The 23,795-nt window shown below is 45.1% G+C and overlaps 1 protein-coding gene across 9 annotated transcripts in view; it reads left to right on the forward strand.

Moving 5' to 3' along the window:
• Positions 1 to 23,795, forward strand: part of MYBL2 (MYB proto-oncogene like 2) — a 337,297-nt gene that overhangs the window by 158,327 nt on the left and 155,175 nt on the right. For all 9 annotated transcript variants that reach the window (XM_069243766.1, XM_069243761.1, XM_069243768.1 and 6 more), the window contains 2 exons: positions 3,761 to 3,908; positions 5,003 to 5,383. In XM_069243766.1, the coding sequence (XP_069099867.1) occupies positions 3,761 to 3,908; positions 5,003 to 5,383 (529 nt within the window). The remainder of the gene's footprint in view (positions 1 to 3,760; positions 3,909 to 5,002; positions 5,384 to 23,795) is intronic.

Raw genomic sequence — 23,795 nt, forward strand, 5'->3', positions numbered from 1 at the left:
GCACAAGCAAGACAGAAGGTCCTACGACACATATTTGCTAACTCATCCACATTTCACCACAGCCAGCCCAGAGCAGGGGATACCACTGTATAATAAACAAATGAATGTCCTTGCCTTGGTGTCTGAACTCTAGCCTTTTGTAACTTAACTTAGAAGTGATTACCAGGGAGAAGTAAACCCTCATCAGGTAAAGACCTAAGTGATTGGTAATTGGATCAATGGCAACCCTTGACACACAACAGTCGAGAAAAATATAATCCAACAATAAATGTTTAAAACCTGTGTCTATTTGCTCCTAAATCGGTGCATAAATTAAACTCTTTAGTGTGCTTTCGAATGTGTGGGTGAAAGCGCAAATGTGGCATGGGAGGGGAAACAGGCAAAACCCCTATTTGATTGGTTTGTAGCAAATGAGAATGACATGCTCAAGCTTGCTCTAATTTTTTTCAACAAACAAGCATTGCACCTATACTTCAGTGTGGTCCTTTTGACAATCCAAATGAACTGCATTACCACTCGAAAGAAGCAAAGAGGCCTTCCATAGCTTGCTTTTGTGTGGAGGCATTGTTGCACTATATATTGTATTTAGATAGGTCACCCTTGTTGCCTTCTCAAAACACATGCATAGTTAAATAGCTCACAATGTAGCCGAAATGAATAGAAATATCGAATGTCTGTTGGTTTGAACCAATTCTATATCATAGTAAAGGATTCTTTAGAAATCGCTCTAAAATGAGTTTTACAGACTGTCTTGGGGGAAAAAAAAGAAAATCATTTTTGTGCTAGAATATTTTCTACTTCCCATCATGCTGTGAAATTTTCACTCCATGGTGAAGCTGTTCTGCATGCAGAGTCAACCTTGTGCATTTTTCTAGTACTAATGTAATGTTTGCTTTGGGTAATCGGAAATAGACTTTCCATTCATGCTTGGACGAAAGTTTAGATAATTCCTCCGAACCATATCTCTCTTTTCTGAACTCCGATGACTTGCTTAGGATGCCATTTTCAGTTGGAGCCATAGATGCAGCCAGTGTTTTGAGAGCAGAGTATACTGCGGATATATTCAGTTGCATGAAGTAATACAGGTACAGCTACTGTTGAACATCGCTAGAGAAAGTACTATTAGGGTACGTCTTTCATTAGTACTGCATTGTCATATCCCGGGCTTGCATTGGTCAAAGAAAGTGACCAAGGAAGATGTCGGTAAAGTTCAAGAAAAAGATCACATTTAATCTGTTTTTTTTTTCCAAATACTTTGAGACCACTGCAGTTTAGATCTGAACTGAACGGAATACATGAGGGGGTGCTATCCAGAATTGGAGGGCGTGGAGAAATCCCCTATATAAACCCTTGCTTTTTGAAGCTTGTGGTTAGAAGATCGGAATGTTGAGTGCGAGTATTGCTGGACTGAAGCCACATGTAGTCTGCATCCTGTTCTTGTATCTTTCATCTTGGCTAGTTATTCAGATTTGCAAACTTAGCATCACAGCTCAGAAGAGTGGCAATGGCTCTCTTATCGGATGTAAAAGATCTGGGAGGCATATCCACTTTCACCCTTGCGTTTACTGAAATTAAATATTTGTGTCTTTTAGTATATCCCCTTGGTTTAATGTTGCCATCAAATAGTCAGGGTATTGTACTTTTCCGGAATAAAACCAACCATTGAAAGGTATTGAATCTAATCGGTGACAAAGACAATGTCTTAATATCTATTTATCGTATTATTTGCTTTAATCTTTGTTAGTGTTCTAGAATTAATTATGTTTTATTGAGCTTGTGTTAAAGAAAACGAAATATACCATAACCCTGCCTATACCCAACAGCCGGTAAGTAGAAACGTAAGACCAACATATCCTTCTAACAGCGCTTCAAAGGGGCCTCCGTCTGCAGGGCTCCGGAGCCCGAGTGTACCCCTCTGTGGGGAAAGACCGATGCTGACTTAGCTAGCGAGTCCTGTTTATTCGCTCCTGTTTTGGAGAAAAGTGTCCTTTATGCAGAAGACACCTCTCGCTGGCTGCCATTTCGCATGGGCGTTGTCAGACAGCACATTTATGTGGAGGGGCGTAGCATAATTCACCCAGTGATCGTGGCCCCTGCCACGAAGTATCTGCAACTATCTGGTGTTCAGCCCTTCATCTGCTCCCGGTAAAGGGGTCTTTCTGCTTCAGGCCAAACAGGGAATGTTCACCAGATCCTCTCGCTGGGCGTCAGAGGAGAAACTTGTAGTTGGGTGTCGTCGCTCTTAAAGAAACCTGCTTACCTGCACTCCAGCCCCGACACACACTTGTCCAGCTGCATTTCCCCACCTCTGATAGACTCCTGTGACATAACTCTAGCCAGACCTACCTTTCCGTTCAGTCTGTTAGTCCCAGTCGCGAATCGGTCCGGGTTCACGTGGGTATCTGTAGACGCAGGGAAAGCTTTATGCTGCCTCCCCGCACCTGATGCTGCACAATCAGCACTACTTCCAGGTAGGAAGATTAATTGCGTGCCAGCCCACCTCAAGATGATAATGTGCCACCCGGCGAAAGTGCAAGCCTTCAGGTGCTCGTTTCTCTTAGATGCTGCTGGCACTCAGTTCTGAGTCTCGTTATGGAGAAATCTCAGGAGTAACCCACTCGGGCCTCAACACTCATTGGCGCCTTTTATGTACTTAATGATAATAATAAAAATGTCAGGCCGTGCAGTGACGTCTTACGTAGTTGTTTTTTCCTGCCTCGCTTCTGAAGCCAGGGCACGACTGTGCGGCCTGGCGGGAGCGATGTCAGCTCGGAGGTCCGGTCTCCATTTTGACCGAGGGCCAATCTCCGCTGCCCTTGTCTCAGAAGTTAAAAGGTAAATCCGGATCTTCTATACTCTTCTCTAGCGGCGTCGAGACTCCTTGCGCCGAAGGGCCCTGATATTCTTGGAGGTCAGGCCTTGTTCTTTGGGAATTAGGCTTATTTTTTTATCATGGGCAGACGAGTGCCACGAGCTTTTTACCTCACTGCCGCCTCAATCGCTCTTTAGTTAATGTTTTAATGGTGTGCTATCTTTCTAATTCATCATAAAATATTACAAATAATGATATTTAAAAAAAAAAAAAAAGTTCTTCCATTGTAGCTGTGTATACCTCTTTCCAGAGTCGTCGTCTGAAGTTCTCGCATAATAACCGGCAAGTCTTTCACAAGTATTAAAGTATCTTGTCTGCATGTACTTCCATGTGAGTGCGCGTCTCACAGAATGCTCATTCGATCTTTCGATCTTTCTTTTCTCTAACATTGAGTAAATGTCATGTGGCCCGCTAGTGTCTTAGGCTAGGGAATCTAGCCTAAGACATTCCTTTCCCCAGATGTGTGTGTTGGGCAAAGGGCCTGACAATCAAAAGCATTGTTTGTTTCAACAGCCCGGCACCCACTTGAATGTTTGCTAATGTATTGCTCAGAAAGGAAATCAAACTGGCAAACAAGACATTTGCTACTGTATATTGCATATTACTTTAATGAATGGTAAGACTAAATGTTTTGCAAAAAGGTTTCTGACATACTTTCCCAGCTCATTTGAATCATTCAGAGGGCCCCCCTATAAATATTTGGAAGATGGGCAAGCTAAATAATAATTTTAACGTATAAGTGACTTTGTCTTCTTCACCAGCTGTGTTAGACTCTCCAAAATTCTAGTTCACCTTTCTTTGACCGTTTCTCATGTCACATACAGCATTTGATCTTGTTTTTTTTTTTCCTCCCAAATTTGATTACCAAACCCTGTTTTTCTATATCAGGACGGATAATGCTGTAAAGAATCACTGGAATTCTACCATTAAAAGGAAAGTGGACCTCGGATTTTACACTAACAAGACCTCCAGTGAAAGCAAGCCGCCATCTCTGTTGGTGAAGAATGAAGATATTGCTGCACCACTCTCTGATGAGGTAGGACCTTTTTATGTGATGAAAAAATTACGAGTGACTGAACTGGAAATCAATCCAGCAGAGGCACTGAATGCACAGCAGTGAAATCACAGAAGTATGTCTGCCTATATTGTGGAGATACTTTATACCATTGATCAGTTCCACAAGCTCTACCTAACCGCCATGCTTTAAAATGCAGATCCCAGATGTGAAATAGTTGGTTTGTTCACAGTTAGCGACTATCCAGCACACTTACCTCCTGTCATCAGTGATTTTTATTTGGTGTACTTATTGCACTTGATGTCTAACTTTGTGTAGCTTATCAGTTTGGATCAATGTTGCTCAGATATGTTAATTTTAAATATTCCACAAGTGCTTTGCTTTGGAACTCAAGCACCTATTAGTTTGACCCTAGCTTCATTTTGTAAGCCGGTAATGAGCAATCCCTATCACCAATTTGTTGGAAGGTTGCATATCATGCCATCCACTCATGGTAAACAAAGGTCTGAGTCTACTGCCTCATGCCACCCACAGCTCTTGAGTGCACTATTGTGCAATGTATTTTTGAAAAATGCACCCATTCTGTTTGCTCATGCTTCTGCAAAAGGAGAGGAAAAGTCTGGAAATTAGGAGAAAAAGTGTTACCACAGACTTAATGAACTGAGTAATTTTGGTGGTGTCACTGTCGCTTAGAATTTCTTAACTCTTCTTCAGCACTTTTTATTTCAATTAAGACCAGGCGGCAATGTTTTTATGCTCCTTCCAACACTCTTTTGTCCCTTGTGTTAGACTCATTGTCCACACTTATCCACAGCATCTTTGTAATTTCCTAAAATCAGGTCTGACTAATTGTCTTTAATTCTGAGGAAGAAGTTATTCACCTTCATCAGCTCAATGTGCGTTTGGAATATTTGTTGTGCTGATGGATCAAAGGCAAGTGTGAGGAAGTACTAGATGATTTCATGTTATCCGTAGCTCCACTGTTCTTGTCTTGTGGCAACCTTTGATTTTGTAGGTTAAAACTAAACTGATATATTAATCCCATGTGCCATCTTTATGCAAATGCTTGTATTGATGTTTACTTGTTAATTTAAGCAATGTTTTCCCCTTTCTAGAAACTTCCTTTTACCAACTGGCCTACAAGTGTACTTGAAGTAAACCTGGCTGCCATGGAATCGGACGTTAGTGATGCCTCAGCCGGGCTTACACTGGATCCTGCAACTGTGCAGCAGACAATAAAAGTGGAGCCAGATGATGAATTTCAAGCGAATGAGATGGGGTGTGAGGACAATTACAAGACTGGCATTGTTCAAAAAGATGAAGTCCTGGAAGAGGTAGCGATTAAAGTAGAGAGTCCTGATCCACTGGCCACAACAACCTCATCAGTGACAGTAACGGGGGCACCTTCCCCAGAGCAGTGGGTAGTGGAGTATGTGAACTTTTTGGGAAATTCTACAGCTCCTGCCTTCACGGAAGTCTTGGACATGATGGAGTCTGTAAGTGGCTGGATTTACTTGACCATATCATATTTTATACAATACTGAATTTCACCTTTAGGTTGTGGGATTTGTTTTGTGTATCAGCTCTCTACCTTTTTCATCTTTCAAATACGAGTGCTTAATTGAAATTGGCTTGATACAAGCCTGGTATTTCCAATGTCGCAAATGTCATCAGGTCCAGTTGTGGGTTTCTTTAATAACTCTTAGCTCAGTCATAGGTAGCTGTGTTACAGAGGAGTCGGGCTTAGTTAAAGTAACCATTGTAAAGCTTTTAGAAGTACCAAAACTACAGGTAAGAAACAACACAATAAAAATCCAACAATGATTTATAACTAAAGTGCACTTTTATCTAAAAATGCAAACTCCCCCCACCCCCCCTCCCCCTCCCCAATGGGCTAAAACGCCTTTTAGAATGCTCTTGGACTAGCCCCAGTTGGTTGGAAGAGAACACTCGGTCTGGGGGCAGTTATCTGTCACCTTGATCATTTTTGGGGTCCTCATGCACTTTTTTTTTTTTAACGTATTCCAGTCAAGAAGTGGTCGTAATGTTGGAGATGCTGCAGTGATGCAAGAGTGATCATGGGGATTCCCTGGTATCCATGAGCATCAGGGGTCAACTCTGGCCTCAGATCTCGCGCTCTGGTGAGGGGGGGGGGGGGGGGGCAGACGGGCTGTAGTCTAGTGGAAATGCAGTCGCCACTGGTCAGCTGCCCCATTTCCCCCCCCAACCCCCACCCCCCTTTCTAGCGGTCTACAGCAGTTTCTTGTAGGTACGTTTCTCTTTCTTTGTGTTCAGCCAGAGTCCAGTTTAACATCGGTAAGTGGTCCCTTGTACTTTGTGACACCTCAAGCAGGTCAGGACACAGCCTCTCAACAGGCACTTTGTTCCAGGAGTGGGCAAGCTTAGCTGGGATTTCAAGAGTGCAGACTTAATTCTGCTTCCCTGGTGCTGAACAGGGAGCTAGCCAACCAGCCCTTCAAATAACGTCTTCTGTCCTGGCATCAGTGGATGTCTTTTATTTGGGTGAGTACAGCAGGCACATTCTTCTTTGCTGGTCACTCGGATGGAGCCAGTCTTTGGTTCAGGATTTTTTTTTGCAGGGTTCTGGGAGCAGCTCAGCAGTCATTCTTCTGTCTTCTTACCAGTCCAGGAGTGATCTGAGGACTCTGGAGTGCCACGTCTATGCCATCTTGACGTTTGGGGGAGGAGGACTAGCTATTCAATCGAGCAGTCGTTCCCATGAGTCAAACCTTCCTAAGCTACATCGTTTTCTGTGGGTTTAGCTACCCCCTCAATCCAGGTCACCCTTCTCTGTCTCAAACCAAGGAGGCACACGCATTCTACCGGAGGTAGCCTCTTTGGAGCTGGCCATTTGTGGCCACCAGGTAGTCCTCCTTCTGGAGGACGTCACCCCTTCACCCACCAACTGTTTCTCTTTGTTCCCTGTTCCTGGGTGCGCCTCACACTGCCTGTCGGGGCCAGCATGTTGTCTCTGGTGACAACTGCTTTAGATAGAAAAGGCTACCAAAAGTTTGGGCAGTTAAGTGGTTCCTTCTAAAGTCAATTTTCTTTTAAAAGTTACTTTAAATCCGATTTCCCTGATGAGTCGTTTATTTTAACAACTTGATACCTTGGAGTAATATCTTTGGTGATCCCAAATGGAAGTTAGCATTAAGTGTGGCGGCTAGTAAATCTCCAGATTAGCCAGTAGGACCACCACCAGCCTTGCTACAATGAAAACGTTTTTTGTGTGTGTTTTCACTGATGGGGGTTGTTAAACTAAAACAATGGCATGTTCTTTTTATGTTTTTTGCACCACCTGGTGGGCTGTCAAGGACTTTAATAGGGGTGGCTCATTAATATCAAAAAGGAATTTTTTGACCTGGAAAAAGGGGTTTATTTTTCGACTGCTAGTTGTCAGTTTTAAAGGTACTCAACTAGGCTGCAGTGGCAGGCCCAGAGTCCAGTTTTCACCTTGTCACTGTTGTAGTGGCACAATAAAGTGCTGTAGTGTCCACTAGTGACCGTTAACTTACAGCTGTTTACTTCTTTACCATATACAAGGAACTTAAAGGTGAGTTAAATTAGCCAGTCTGTTATTAGCCAATTATACACATACTTTTGTGGGTAAGAGCATATGTACTGGGGCATAGACTGCAGGACTCAGTGCATTTCAGAGTAAAAATAAATAGCACTTAGTTCATCAAAATTGGGGGCGCTGAACTAGGAAAAAGTAATTGCTCTACAGTATCCTCAAACAGGTACTTTGCTAAAGGCAGACCTTTGTCTAGATTGGTACTGTGGGTTAACAACTATCGGTTTGGGATGCTGCCCTGAGCAGCTGACAGTGGTTAGTCTATTTAAAAGGATTCCTCCCACCACTTGTGTGTTTTGTACAACATCTGAAATTGGACATAAAGTATGATCCGCTCGGGGGCTGTTTGCCTGATGTGCCGTATAATGCAAGTTATACCTCATTGTTGAGGCCTAACAAGGCATAATCCTACCTGGGATTGCGTGTGGTGTCTTCTGTAGGGAGCCTCGCATGCCAGTTCTGGACACAATGTTCCATTGAGGAAGAGGAGGGTAAGTAATGATTTGCATTGGGTAATCTTTTGTCTAGAGTGGCACAGTGTGTGAAAAACCGTGGCTTGAAGTCTACTTCAGTCTGAGGCATGACCCGAAGGAGAGACGTGAAAAAACGGTTGTGTAGTTCTTTCAACCGTAACTTCAGCCGCCGAGGTGAATAAGAAACCTTCAGTGTCCTGATATTATATGCCAGCTAACCGCTCGTTTTCCCCCCCTGGCCAGAAACGTCGCTCTTGATCTCCTGGCACAGGCAAACAGTCTAAGGAGGGATGACTATAGATTCAAAGAGACTCTCCTGTTAGTAATCTCTCACGGGGCGTCCTGAAATAGAATCTGGACATTGCTAATAACAGAGGTGACGTTGCCCATTGATAGTCCTGATGAAGCCCTGAGTGGAAGGGCCGAAACGCGTTGACACACAAAGTGGCGCGAGATTGGGTTCGGTAATCGGAGTCAGCTTCATAAAAATCAGCAAAAACGCTCTGCAAAATACCTGAAAAAATATCTGGGTATTTGCCAATTGCATATATGCGAATTTCCAGTCATCGTAACAGAGTGAATTACAACCAGAATGTTGAAAATGTAACCACCAATTTCTCATAAAGAAAGGTTGTTGGGCAAATGGTATGGTCAATCATCAGACTTTGAGAAGCTAGATGTTGGCTTCAATTGAATTAAGAAGAAAATGTGAATTCAATTGTTTCTGTTGTTATTAATTGTAAGTCTGTCTTGTTATGTAAATACTTTGAAGTTTGTATTCATTTCACTAATGATTTTTTGTCTGCTTTGCACATAAAATAATTGTAATAAATTTTGGAAAGTAACTAATCCAACAAAGACAGTATTAAGCACTGCATTTGTAAATAATGATATAATTTATCCCTACCTGTAGACCATTGTTTCTGCATATATTTTGTTGTTAACCCAGGACAGGTTAGGGTTATTGGGTTTCCTCTCTCTTTTTTACAAGTATATTGAAGACTACTTCAAGCAATTGTCAGTTGTTAGATTATTGCAAGCATTCCTCCTGTTTTTATATAGTACCCTTAGTGGCCAGGATATCTCCATATGAGGGTCCCTTTGCTCGCTGTGCCATAGTATCCAAGCTGTAACTCATTGACTTGGCATAACAAGGCTGAAATCGATCTGGAGTTGTTTGTGGTCCCTTCTACAGGAATGCCTTGCATGGCAGTTCGGGATTGACTGTTCCTATGAGGACCAGTTACCCGCATAAGGCATACTTTTGTCTATAGTAGCTCAGTGAGTGAAAAATGATGGCTTGGAACTCTACCCAGAGCGATTGTCATTGGTCAGACTATTTGCAAGTATTCCTCCCATCATCTTTTGTTTGCTGAATCGACCACCTGGAGATTGGGAATACCCCTTCTATTGAATACATACAAGTGTCACTGCCTTAATGTTCCCTGATGACTGAGGATCAGCTACTACCCTCATATGCTCCCTCAGTTGCATGGCTAGTGCTGCTGTTCAGTCACTTAAGTTGGTCCCTGCATCTTCCCAGCATAGGACGTTGCTGAAAGGGAGTAGGTTTTCGGGTCAGTCAAAGGCTTCAGTGCACAAGACCTGCCTCCCAGATATGATCCTTGTAGGAAGTTGGCTCTGTATGTGCTATTTCAAAGTAAGGAATAGCATGCACAGAGTCCAAGGGTTCCCCTTAGAGGTAAAATAGTGGTAGAAATAGATAATACTAATGCTCTATTTTGTGGTAGTGTGGTCGAGCAGTAGGCTTATCCAAGGAGTAGTGTTAAGCATTTGTTGTACATACACAAGACAATAAATGAGGTACACACACTCAGAGACAAATCCAGCCAATAGGTTTTTATATAGAAAAATATCTTTTCTTAGTTTATTTCAAGAACCACAGGTTCAAATTCTACATGTAATATCTCATTCGAAAGGTATTGCAGGTAAGTACTTTAGGAACTTCAAATCATCAAAATTGCATGTATACTTTTCAAGTTATTGACAAATAGCTGTTTTAAAAGTGGACACTTAGTGCAATTTTCACAGTTCCTGGGGGAGGTAAGTATTTGTTAGGTTAACCAGGTAAGTAAGACACTTACAGGGCTTAGTTCTTGGTCCAAGGTAGCCCACCGTTGGGGGTTCAGAGCAACCCCAAAGTCACCACACCAGCAGCTCAGGGCCGGTCAGGTGCAGAGTTCCAAGTGGTGCCCAAAACACATAGGCTAGAATGGAGAGAAGGGGGTGCCCCGGTTCCGGTCTGCTTGCAGGTAAGTACCCGCGTCTTCGGAGGGCAGACCAGGGGGGTTTTGTAGGGCACCGGGGGGGACACACGTCCACACAGAAATTTCACCCTCAGCAGCGCGGGGGCGGCCGGGTGCAGTGTAGAAGCAAGCGTCGGGTTTTCAATGTTAGTCTATGAGAGACCTCGGGATCTCTTCAGCGCTGCAGGCAGGCAAGGGGGGGATTCCTCGGGGAAACCTCCACTTGGGTAAGGGAGAGGGACTCCTGGGGGTCACTTCTCCGGTGAAAGTCCGGTCCTTCGGGTCCTGGGGGCTGCGGATGCAGGGTCTCTCCCAGGCGTCGGGACTTTAGGTTCAAGGAGTCGCGGTCAGGGGAAGCCTCGGGATTCCCTCTGCAGGCGGCGCTGTGGGGGCTCAGGGGGGACAGGTTTTGGTACTCACAGTATCAGAGTAGTCCTGGGGTCCCTCCTGAGGTGTTGGATCGCCACCAGCCGAGTCGGGGTCGCCGGGTGCAGTGTTGCAAGTCTCACGCTTCTTGCGGGGAGCTTGCAGGGTTCTTTAAAGCTGCTGGAAACAAAGTTGCAGCTTTTCTTGGAGCAGGTCCGCTGTCCTCGGGAGTTTCTTGTCTTTTCGAAGCAGGGGCAGTCCTCAGAGGATGTCGAGGTCGCTGGTCCCTTTGGAAGGCGTCGCTGGAGCAGGATCTTTGGAAGGCAGGAGACAGGCCGGTGAGTTTCTGGAGCCAAGGCAGTTGTCGTCTTCTGGTCTTCCGCTGCAGGGGTTTTCAGCTGGGCAGTCCTTCTTCTTGTAGTTGCAGGAATCTAATTTTCTAGGGTTCAGGGTAGCCCTTAAATACTAAATTTAAGGGCGTGTTTAGGTCTGGGGGGTTAGTAGCCAATGGCTACTAGCCCTGAGGGTGGGTACACCCTCTTTGTGCCTCCTCCCAAGGGGAGGGGGTCACATTCCTAACCCTATTGGGGGAATCCTCCATCTGCAAGATGGAGGATTTCTAAAAGTTAGAGTCACCTCAGCTCAGGACACCTTAGGGGCTGTCCTGACTGGTCAGTGACTCCTCCTTGTTTTTCTCATTATCTTCTCCGGCCTTGCCGCCAAAAAGTGGGGCCTGGCCGGAGGGGGCGGGCAACTCCACTAGCTGGAGTGTCCTGCTGGGTTGGCACAAAGGAGGTGAGCCTTTGAGGCTCACCGCCAGGTGTGACAATTCCTGCCTGGGGGAGGTGTTAGCATCTCCACCCAGTGCAGGCTTTGTTACTGGCCTCAGAGTGACAAAGGCACTCTCCCCATGGGGCCAGCAACATGTCTCGGTTTGTGGCAGGCTGCTAAAACTAGTCAGCCTACACAGATAGTCGGTTAAGTTTCAGGGGGCACCTCTAAGGTGCCCTCTGTGGTGTATTTTACAATAAAATGTACACTGGCATCAGTGTGCATTTATTGTACTGAGAAGTTTGATACCAAACTTCCCAGTTTTCAGTGTAGCCATTATGGTGCTGTGGAGTTCGTGTTTGACAGACTCCCAGACCATATACTCTTATGGCTACCCTGCACTTTACAATGTCTAAGGTTTTATTTAGACACTGTAGGGGTACCATGCTCATGCACTGGTACCCTCACCTATGGTATAGTGCACCCTGCCTTAGGGCTGTAAGGCCTGCTAGAGGGGTGTCTTACCTATACTGCATAGGCAGTGAGAGGCTGGCATGGCACCCTGAGGGGAGTGCCATGTCGACTTACTCGTTTTGTCCTCACTAGCACACACAAGCTGGTAAGCAGTGTGTCTGTGCTGAGTGAGAGGTCTCCAGGGTGGCATAAGACATGCTGCAGCCCTTAGAGACCTTCCTTGGCATCAGGGCCCTTGGTACTAGAAGTACCAGTTACAAGGGACTTATCTGGATGCCAGGGTCTGCCAATTGTGGATACAAAAGTACAGGTTAGGGATAGAACACTGGTGCTGGGGCCTGGTTAGCAGGCCTCAGCACACTTTCAATTGTAAACATAGCATCAGCAAAGGCAAAAAGTCAGGGGGCAACCATGCCAAGGAGGCATTTCCTTACAATCCTGCTCTCTAAAGCTTCACAAATTGTAGTATGATGGAGAAGATGACTCGGTGCCACAACACACTGGCCCTTTTGAGTCTTCCTCACTAGTGGATCACTAGGAAAGATCACCTTGGGAAGCTGCTTTGACACGGGTGCAACACTGCCTTCTGCCCAGCCCCAGATATTTGGTGGGCAGCGAAGAAAGATATCATTTTGCACAAAGGTGTTCAGTCCAGGCAAGCTCAGATACTCTTGAGCTTGCCGCACTTGCTAATTATTGGTCTCCTCATGACTCTTTGCTTTACGGTTCACCCTGCTTTTTCCCCTCTCCAGAAAGGTGGCTCTGTGGTGGACTGGTATGACGACACCTTTGACCCAGCTGAAAAGCAGCAGCTGAGAGATGCGTCACTCTCATGATCACTTGCCAAAGAACATGGGTATACTAACCATATCACTATCACCAACTTCTCCTGTGACTTAGCTAGCTATTAGCAATCTTTTGGCACCTAAACTCCTCTCTTGTCTGACAATGACTGCAGAACTCTAACTGTGCCATCCAGCCCTCCTAATGGGTGTCTAAGCAAAGCTGTTGAGGTCTGCCCAGCAGATGAGTAGAACTGAACAACTGCTCTTCCAAGTTTCTGATGTCCATGCCTGATTAGCTATTCCAGCCCAGTTTTTTCGTTTGCATTTTGAGGCTGTTTTGTTTATCCCAGTTAAGAAATAAAAATAAAATCGGACAAGTCTCAGAATGCCAAGAAAAACCAGCTTTTACAATGCAATAGGTCTCGCGTTTGCTCAAGTTCGGGCTATTCCTGTTTTAAACTCCTGACCGGACTTTTCTTGCCACATAAACTGAAAAGTAAAACAGTTTCAAATAAGCGAGCCCACTGCTCCAATGAAGCATGATGGAGACACATAAAAGGAAACGGAAGTTCGCTTGCAGTGAAACCTATCGGCAAAAGTGCAATTATCCATGTAACCGGCAAATGTGCAATTAGCAATGTAACTGGGTCGATGCAAAGAGCACCACTACTACCCAGCGAGATTGCGCGGTCTCTGAAATAAAGTGAAAAAGTAGTCCAGAAAACATGGAGCCTCGTATGTTTTTAGTAGTTGGTCGGTATGCTTGAGGAGAGCTAAACACCGGACAAGGCATGACGTATGCATGCCTTTCACAAATGAAATGAAGCGAATTGTAAAAGACAAGCCCACGAACCAATCAAGCTGATGGGCATGAAATGACTGTGGTTACAGGCCCATAGAGAGACTACAACAGGCACAGAGCGCTTTGCGCGGTCAACCCTAAAAACTGGACTGGAGCTGTTGGCTAGCTAGTAATGCTGCTGAGAAATATGGCAGCTTCAGAACTAAGTGCACCACTCTATGGCAGCAAATTCATTAGGGCTTAGCTCATTGAGACAATGGTGCCTGGCTGGAGAATGAAGACAGCATCTTCTTCGCCAAAGCCAGCAATAATTAACAAGCCCAAAGTCCCCAAGGGATCCTTTCAATCGGGTATCATGAGGTTTCTGGACAATAGGTGTTCAAAAGCAGGACCGTGCTAATTCATCTTTGGATTCCCCCTACTCAGCCTCTTGTAAAGATGGCTTCAAAGGCAAATGTTTGCCTTTCATCATGGGCAAAAATGCATAATATCAGGATTACGGTGCAAGAAATGTTACCTAGCTTGTGACCTCTTATTCATGCAGGCCAATACAAGCTCAATTTTGGTGAATTGTGAGTTACGTTTCCAACACATGATACCTTGTTTTTTATCTCCTTTATCTCCATGCCCCTGGCAGCTGCCTCTTCCTGTTTGGATTCCTGAGTGTACCCAAGGTACTAAATAAGAAAAATTAAATATTTACCATCAACTCGACCAAGGATAAGAGGCCTGAGCTGTTTCATCAAGGCTCCTCTGTCACCTTCTATTTACACCTGGAAGTACTCCCTCCTTGAACACAATTGTTTTATTGCAGTGATCTATTTACTTGCACTTTGTGTTTACTAAGAACATGCACACCTGCAAATGGTTTACATGTAACATTTTTAATTTTACATTTTTTCTAATGCGCAATGGTTTTCTACTAAATTAAAAGCACGTTCAGAGCATTGGCAAGCAGTTTTAACTTAAGTTCAATATCTGTTCTTAGGTGGCCTCTCCCATATTTTATTTAGTTTTTTTTGGGCCTTTCATACAATATTTAGAAAGTGGAGTAAAAAGGATTCATCCAGTCCACTATGATTGGCTTGTTTGTTAAATTTCACATGCAGGTGTAAGTAGAGCTGTCCAAAATTGTGAAATGAAGGCTTCTGTGGTTGTTTTGTTATATATAATCTATAATGTGGGTAATTTGAGTCCAAATAGCTCACAGAAAGCTTATGTGCAAATTTTTAGGAATTTAGTCCTTAAGATACGTCAATTAGATATGTCATCTATTATGCACTTTGTCTCAACACTGCAAACCACTTTTTCATATCAATGACCAAATTCTCCCAATTTAGTCCCAAACAACGACTATTCACTCCAGCTTCTTCTCCTGCTCTGAATCCACAATTGTTCTATAACGCTGTTAACTGGCCTAATGTTCTCTTTATAATACTGATGTGTCAGGGTTAGGCTGTGTCAAGGACCAAAACGCAAAAGCAGTATCCTCCCTCAGTTGTCACTCAGTGTCCCTAGTGTCTTGCGAGTCTCACCAAGGCTAGCCATAAGGGAAGTTGGGGTATTGGGGCCTTCAAACAAATCCGTATTCTCCTGCCCTCTCGTCTTCGTAGTCCCTCCCTTTTATATTCTGGTTCGATCATTGGTTTACTGTAAAATATGCTCATTGGCTATGAGAGCAAAGTAACAAATTTCAACACTAAATGGCTTTGATGGTGTCATTTCTAAAGATGATGCGAACATTGTTTTATTTTCTTTATTTAATCATCTTTTCTATAGTGCAGGTAGACCAAAAAGAGGTGTCAGTGCTGCACAGTAAAGGAACATTTGACAAAAGTATCCAAGTGCTTTATCAAAATAGAAAAGGTGCTACATGTAACAGTAGACTGTGGTCATAAACAAATCAGCAGTGCACATAGTGCAATTGTTGAGATTGATGCGTTACAAACATGAGGGTGATACATGCATTTCAATAGAGATTCATGTGTTAGATCGATCTGTGTTGTTGAAATATACATTAAACAAGACAGATACATTAGTAACAGGTAGAGACTATTAATTGAAACTGTGGTATAAAGTAACACAGATAGAAGAAACTATGTTGCTCTTCAGTGTTGAAGCGATTTAAATAAATTGGTGTGGAATGTATAAGTGCAATGAATTTTTGATGGATTTTTCTAACAGATGCCTCTTCTCAGGCGCAAGACTGGATCTAGAAACTCTCGCAGTTGCTTCTGTACACCAACAGGTGGTGCCATTGTCATGAGTTGGACCAGCCCCTAGACGAGCTGCTCACGTCCCATCAGGACACAGCATCCAGCTTCAGATGTTCTAGTACCAGATTCTGCTCCCACTCTAGATCCGGGCCAGCTTAATATAGGCACACCCAACGTCGAGCAATGCAAGGCTCAAACTCGGTAGAATGCAGAATGTCCTGTCATATAGGGAGTATTTCCCAAAGATGGAGGGCCTCTTTGGCTGGGGCTCCTAAGTTCTTCAAGGTGTAAAGCATGTTTGCTCACCACAAAGGTTATGATGAGGTTGCAGGCCGCTTGCTCTCCCCTTATTACTCTGATCTTGGCTTAGATCTTGACCTACAAAATGCAAGTAGCTTCAGAACTTCACCAGAGGATCAATTGAATTAGTCACTAGGGGTTCCTACATAGGAGTACTTCTTTTACAGCGATGGTGCACAGAGCCACAGAGGTAGTAGACCTGCAGCTGCTGACGGTGGAGATTATGTCCAACCTTCTGACTGAAAATTTGCAGCCCTCTAGTTCAGGGCCTATTTTCTATTTTATTGAATCCTTAAATGAGACCTGCATGGCAACATCTTTATCTGAGTTGCCTGACAGCAAGACTGCACCAGCTTGCCTCAGCAGCATCTTGCAGAGCCTGCTGAGAGCCTGAATGTGCAGGCGTTTGTGAGCAAGGCTGATAAAAAAATAAATCCTGATGGTCCAGCTGACACGGAATGGAAGAAGATTGATACTAGGAGCAAAGTATTATTTTTTATCAGCTAGTCTGTCAATCTGTTCCATGAATGCTGTTTGTCAACTGGGTTGCTCATGGCAAGTGAAATATTGCCTGCAGACTTATAAAATTATTTTGTAGAGATAGTCCAGGATGACCAAGATGCGACAAAAAACTTCTTGAGAACTGGCCTTGATACTACTGATCATGTAACCTGGGCTGTGGGCAGCAGTGTACTCATTAGACTCCACGCTTGGATGTGTGCCACCATATTTTCTAAGTATGTCCAAGTATCACTCATGCCATTTGATGGGGCTCAATTCTTTGGCTTTATGGCAGATTCTTTGGTACAACTCTGTCAGCATAGCTATGGCTTGTTCCATGGAGTGGTCTTCACCAGTCTGAAATTTTCACCAAAAGTATTGCAATTCTATTGAGGGTATTCAAAGGACAGCCTTTAAATTGATGAGCATGATGGCATCAAGCATCCGCCTCATAACCCATGCAAGACTACACATGTGGCATTCCAGGAAAGGCTATGCAGCAATTGGCCACAAGCCACCAGGAGGATATAGTGAGTGTAACAGCAAGGATGCAGGAAGAAGTAGGCCTTTCAAATACATGTAACCGGGAAAACCGTACTGATTCAGGCAGACAACACAACAGTGGTGCCTTACCTGAACAAACAGGGAGGCACAAAGTCGTTCACCGTAAACAAACTAGCACAAGAGGTATGGCAATGGGTGATACCACAGAGGATCAACTTAGACAATTCACCTCCCAGGGTAGAACAATATAGAAGCAGACCGACTGAGCAGACAGGAAAGCAGCTGACACGAATGGGACATAAAACAAGAAAGCCTAGAAAAAATCTTCAGGCTCTGGGGCACGCCAACAATCAACCTGTTTGCAACAGCAGAGAACAGGACATGCCAACTGTTTGCCGCCAGGTTTCAACACCACCAATCAGAAGGGAAAGCCCCGTCACTAAACTGGCCAGGGGGATTTGTCTATGTTTTCCATCGATTCCTCTAATCCCAAAGGTACTAAAGAAGGCCAGGCAACCAGGAACGGACCTGAGTCTGATAGCTCCACATCCCATCCAACCCAAGGAAGGAGAGACTGCTACAATCTAATGCACAGCATGTGAATCCAGAAAATAATTCATGCTACAAAACCAAATGGTTACTTACCAGCAGGAGTAGTTTTGTAGCTTGAAGAGTTTCCTGGATTCACATGTGACCCACCTGCCTCCCCTGGAAATGAGAACAAGACAAACAGGTGGGAAGAACGTCGTATGTAAGGATGAATCTGATCATCAAAAGAGCCAGGTCTTGAGGAGTCTTCTGAAGGTCAGCAGGTCCTGGGTCTGTCGTAGGATGGTGGGGAGAGTGTTCCAGGTCTTGGCGGCGAGGTAGGAGAAGGATCTGCCACCGGCAGTGGTTTTTCAGATGCAGGGGACTGTGGCGAGGGTGAGGTTGGCTGAGCGGAGGCTTCGGGTGGAGGTGTGGAAGCTGAGTCGGTTGTTGAAGTAGGTGGGTCCGGTGTTGTGCAGTGCTTTGTGTGCGTGGGTCAGGAGCTTGAAGGTGATCCTTTTGTTGACTGGGAGCCAGTGCAGGCCTCTCAGGTGGAGTGTGATGTGGCTGCGGCGGGGGACATCGAGGATGAGTCATGCCGAGGCGTTCAGGATGCGTTGGAGTCATCTCAGGAGCTTGTTTGTAGTTCCTGAGTAGAGGGCGTTCCCGTAGTCGAGTCTGTTGGTGATAAGGGCCTAGGTAACGGTTTTTCTCGTGTCGAGGGGGATCCATTTGAAGATCCTGCGGAGCATACGGAGGGTGTTGAAGCAGGACGCGGAGACTGCGTTGACTTGCCTGGTCATGGAGAGAGTGGAGTCGAGGATGACCCCCAGGTTGCGTGCGTGGTCCGTGGGTTCCGGGGCTGTGCCTAGTGACGTGGGCCACCAAGAGTCGTCCCAGGCTGATGGGGTGGGTCAGAGAATGAGGACCTCCGTCTTGTCTGAGTTCAGCTCCAGTCTGCTGTCCTTCATCCAGTCGGCTACGGCCTTCATTCCTCAGTGGAGGTTAGCTTTGGCGGTGTGGGGATCTTCGGTGAGGGATATGATCAGCTGGGTCTGCGTAGGAGATGATGTTGAGGTTGTGTTGACGTGGGCGAGGGGGGGCCATGTAGATATTGAACAGTGTCGGGCTGAGGGGCGCCGCAGATGATCTCAGTGGTTTTGGAGCAGAAGGGTGGGAGGCGGACGCTCTGGGTTCTGCCGGAGAGGAAGGATGTGGTCCAGGCCAGGGCCTTCTCTTGGATACCGGCGTCATGGAGGCGTGCTGAAAGGGTGCGGTGGCAGACCGTGTCAAAGGCTGCTGATAGGTCCAGGAGGATGAGGGCGGCTGTTTCTCCTTTGTCCATCAGGGTCCGGATGTCGTCAGTGGTGGCGATGAGGGCTGTCTCGGGGCTGTGGTTACTGCGAAAAACGGATTGGGAAGGGTCCAGGATGTTGTTGACTTCGAGGTAGCGGGTCAGCTGTTTGTTGACAATCTTCTCGGTCACTTTTGCCGGGAAAGGGAACAGGGAGATGGGCCGGAAGTTCTTGAGGACCTTGGGGTCTGCCTTGGGCTTCTTCAGAAGGGCATTGATCTCAGCGTGCTTCCAGCTTTCTGGGAAGGTTGCTGTCTCGAAGGAACAGTTGATTGTTTTCCGGAGGTGGGGCGCGATGGCTGCGCTGGCTTTGTTGAAGACGTGGTGAGGGCAGGGGTCTGATGGGGATCCGGAGTGGATGGAGTTCATGGTTTTGATGGTGTCTTTGTCGCTGACGCTGGACCAGACAGTCAGGCGACTGGTGCGAGTGGTAGTCGCAGGGGTGGTGGACTCAGTGGTGGGTGCGGGGGGGTCGGGGTTGAAGCTGTCGTGGATGTCGGTGATCTTGTGGTGTAAGAAGGTGGCCAGGGAGTCGCACAGGTCTTGAGATGGCGGGATGTCGTTGGTGATGGAGCTGGGGTTGGAGAGTTCTTTCACGATGCTGAAGAGCTCTTTGGTGTTGTGTGCGTTGTTGTCTAGGCGGTCCTTGAAGGCAGTCTTCTTGGTGGTCCTGATGAGTTGGTGGTGTCTGCGGGTGGCACTCTCGAGGGCTGTGTGGTTGTCTGGTGTTCGGTTGTGGAGCCATTTCTTCTCCAGCTTCCGACAGGTGTGCTTGGAGATCCGGAGGTCCTCGGTGAACCAGGCGACTTTCTTGTTGGTGTGGTTGGTTGTAGAGGTCTTGAGAGGGGCGAGGGTGTTGGCGCAGTCGTTGATCCACTGTGTGAGGTTGGTCGCGGCGGTGTCTGGGTCGGTGGGGTCAGTGGGTGGTCTCGGGGCGAGGGCGGTAGTCAGTTGGTCCTCGGTGACCTTGCCCCAGCAGCGGCGTGGTAGCTGTTGGGTGCAGTGGTGTGTGGTGGGTTTTCTGTAGGTGAAGTGGACGCATCTGTGGTTGGTCCAGTGTGGTTCGGTGGTGTGGTTGAAGGAGACATGGGGGGCTGCGGAGAAGATGGGGTCGAGCGTGTGTCCAGTGGCGTCAGTGGGTGTCGTTACGAGCTGTTTGAGTCCGAGGTTGGCGAGGTTGTCGATCAGGGCGGTGGAGTTGGCGTCGTTGTTGTTCTCCAGTTACGATTTGCTGCATAAATCATAACGCACCTCCCACTCTGCCATATTACATTATTACATATTACATATTACATCATACATGACAGCATTGAAATCACTTATGACCCCACCATTTGCTAAAACGTTTTAGGCATAGCTTGTGCCATCCCTTTTTGCTGTGCATGACATCAGTAATGTGTGATGTGATCAAGTGACATTACTCCTCCTAACAAAGAAAATTAGGTAACAAAAAACAGAGAAACTGGTTTTCAGCCCAAAGCTGATTGGGCTCAGGGACTAAGCCCAAATCACTCTGGGCAGCAAAATGATAAGCAGAGCGAGTATAAAAACAGTTGAATTTTCTGAGGAAACCACAGTTTGAAAGCAAGTGCGTGAAAAGACTACACTTATGTTATCATGCCCTAGAAATTGAAAGTTAAGTATTTGTACAATGCATAAGATGGATATGAAAAGTCATAAAACAATGTGGTATTAGCACAAGTATACAACTATACAACTTTTAAAAAAACGTGATAGAATAATGAGGAAGGCAGTTGGTAATGAAAGAAAAATAACTAAAACAATTTGAAAATAGAGCAAAAGTGAAAGGGGGTGGCACGAGTTATGGTTCAAGAATTTATGTAAATAGTTGTCATAAGTCATGTCTTCGCTGTTGTCATGTGATGTCATGTGCAGCACGTTATGAGATATGGTTTGCACCTTGAACCGTAACAAGCAAATTTCAGAGGTTTTACAGGTTTGAGCCAGAATAGAAACTCAGTATTTAACTGTTAACCCCAGCCACCTGTTGGCTATAATGTTAGTCCGCTCCAGAAGTCTGCTAAAGGCAGAGACTAATCATTCATGTTTCTCATGGAGGCTGGGGAAAAATAAAACATTGTAAAATCTACGCACAATTTATTGTAATTTTTAATCCCTGGCCCTGGATAAAATGATACAAATGTTTGCTTGACACATTTGGACACCTAAAGGAAACTGTTTGGTGGAAGAATTATATATTACACTGTCCTCCTTTGTCGACAAATGTGCAACAAAGATTTTCTTGCCAACACAGGGTACATACATTTTAAGCCTAATTTTCAGACTAGTTTTCCTCCACTTTCTGTCTGGTATTTGATGCAACTTTGACTGACGTTGCACTGAGATCCTGCCAACCAGGTCCCCAGAGCCAGAGTTTTGCCTCCAAAACTGTCCAATTGGTAAATCCTTTAGCATCCTCTTTAAGTCCCTAGTAAATGGTAACCCTGGTACCTAGAGCCTGGGGTACTGGGGAAGGTCCCTAGGGGCTGCAACACGAATGGTGCCATCCTAATGGACCCCTCACCAAGCACATGATAGACTTTCAATGCAGATTGTGTGTCTTGGTGCAGACTAAAGTGAAAACATGACATGGCGCACAGCCTGTGTGCCATGTCCCCTCAGACTGCATGCAATATATGGAAGTCACCCCTCTAGCAGGCCTTAAGGCAGAGGGTGCCAGGGGGGACAGAAAGTCTACTAGATGCCAGGGAATAAAAAAAATAAAAGAAAATAGTGGGGTGGTGGCTACCAACCAGTATGGGCCTGGTTATGCCCCCACCCGAACTGAAGGGGCTAACAGTCTTTCAGCTCTCCCCCGCACACTAAAACATCTTATCCCATGGCAAGCAAGAGGACATTTGATTATTTTTAGTTTTTGTTTTACATTTGGGCCATGAGAGCTTGGTAACTCTCGGAATCGTCCCACTTGGAATGGTGAGGGCTGCACTTTTTTTTTACTTTGGGACGCTGCCATGTAGAAAAATCCACAAGACCTAGACACATCTGAAAACTAAACATCTAGTTGATTCCAGGGTGGTGTGCTTCACATGCACCCCGCACCATTTCCTTACCCACAATGCCCTGAAAACCTGCAACTTTGCTGGAAAGCACACATTTTTCCCACATTTTTGTGATGGAACCTTTCGGAATCTGCAGTAATCCACACAATTCCTACCACCCAGCATTGTCTCATCTATACCGATAAAATTTCTGCTGCACTTGTCAGCCTAAAAAGTTTTTTTTCAAACTGCCCTTTTGGACCCACTTTGGTTCCCCCCTCAATTTCGACGTGTTTTTGGCTCTTCCCTGTCACAAACACTTGGCCCACCTGCACAAGTGAGGTACCATTTTTATTGGGAGACTTGGGGGAACGAAATTTGTGGCTCCTCTCACATTCCAGAACTTTCTGTCACCGAAATGTGAGGAAAAAGTGTTATTTTTTTAGCCACATTTTGTGGTTTGCAAAGGATTCTGGGTAACAGAACCTGGTGAGAGCTCGACACGTCACCCCATCTTGGATTCCCATAGGTCTCTAGTTTTCAAAAATGCACAGGTTTGGTAGGTTTCCCTAGGTGCCGGTTGAGCTAGAGGCCAAAATCTACAGGTAGGCACTTTGCAAAAAACACCTCTGTTTTCTGTCAAAAAATGGGATGTGTCCACGTTGTGTTTTGGGGCATTCCCTGTCGCGGGCACTAGGCCTACCCACACAAGTGAGGTATCATTTTTATCGGGAGACTTGGTGGAACATAGAATAGCAAAACAAGTGTTATTGCCCCTTGTCTTTCTCTACATTTTGTCCTTCCAAATATGAGTGTGTGTAAAAAAGACGTCTATTTGAGAAATGCCCTGTAATTCACATGCTAGTATGGGCACCCCGGAATTCATAGATGTGCAAATAACCACTGCTCCTCAACACCTTATCTTGTGCCCATCTAGGAAATACAAAGGTTTTCTTGATAGTTATTTTTTACCCTTTATATTTGAGCAAATTAATTGCTGTATACCTGGTATAGAATGAAAACCCACTGCAGGGTGCAGCTCATTTATTGGCTCTGGGTACCTAGGGTTCTTGATGAACCTAAAAGCCCTATATATCCCCGCAACCAGAAGAGTCCAGCGGACGTAACAGTATATTGCTTTAAAAATTCTGACATTGCAGGAAACGTTACTGAGTAAAACGTAGAGAAGAATTGCTGTTTTTTTCACCTCAATTTCAATATTTTTATTTTTAGTTGTTATTTTCTGTAGGAAACCCTTGTAGGATCTACACAAATTACCCCTTGCTGAATTCAGAATTGTCTACTTTTCAGAAATGTTTAGGTCTCTGGGATCCAGCATTGGTTTCACGCCCATTTCTGTCACTGACTGGAAGGAGGCTGAAAGCACAAAAAATCATAAAAATGGGGTATGTCCCAGTAAAATGCCAAAATTGTATTGAGAAATTGGGTATTCAGATTCAAGTCTGCCTGTTCCTGAAAGCTGGGAAGCTGGTGATTTTAGCACCGCAAACCCTTTGTTGATGCCATTTTCAGGGGGAAAAACCACAAGCCTTCTTCTGCAGCCCCTTTTCCCTTTTTTTTTTTTTTTTTTTTTTAAACGAAATTTTCACTGTATTTTGGCCTGTTTCTTGTCCTCCTTCAGGGGAACCCACAAAGTCTGGGTACCTCTAGAATCCCTAGGATGTTGGGGAAAAAAAGGACACAACTTTTTGTCCACATCAGCTACCCACACCAAATTTATGAGGGCCTAAGCGAGAACTATTCCAAATAGGCAAAAAAAGGCTTTGCACAGGAGGGGGGAAAGGGCTGGCAGCGAAGGGGTTAAAGACAAAGATTGTTTTGCCTAGCATATCATTAAAGTGTCTAATTTCACTAGAACACTGTTTCTTACCTTAAAAGAAATAGCTAATCCGAAATTTCATCAAGTTTTCCAATATTACTTTTTCCAGCTG

The sequence above is a fragment of the Pleurodeles waltl genome, chromosome 7 (genome assembly GCF_031143425.1).
Source record: "Pleurodeles waltl isolate 20211129_DDA chromosome 7, aPleWal1.hap1.20221129, whole genome shotgun sequence".
NCBI classification, from domain to species: Eukaryota; Metazoa; Chordata; class Amphibia; order Caudata; family Salamandridae; genus Pleurodeles; species Pleurodeles waltl.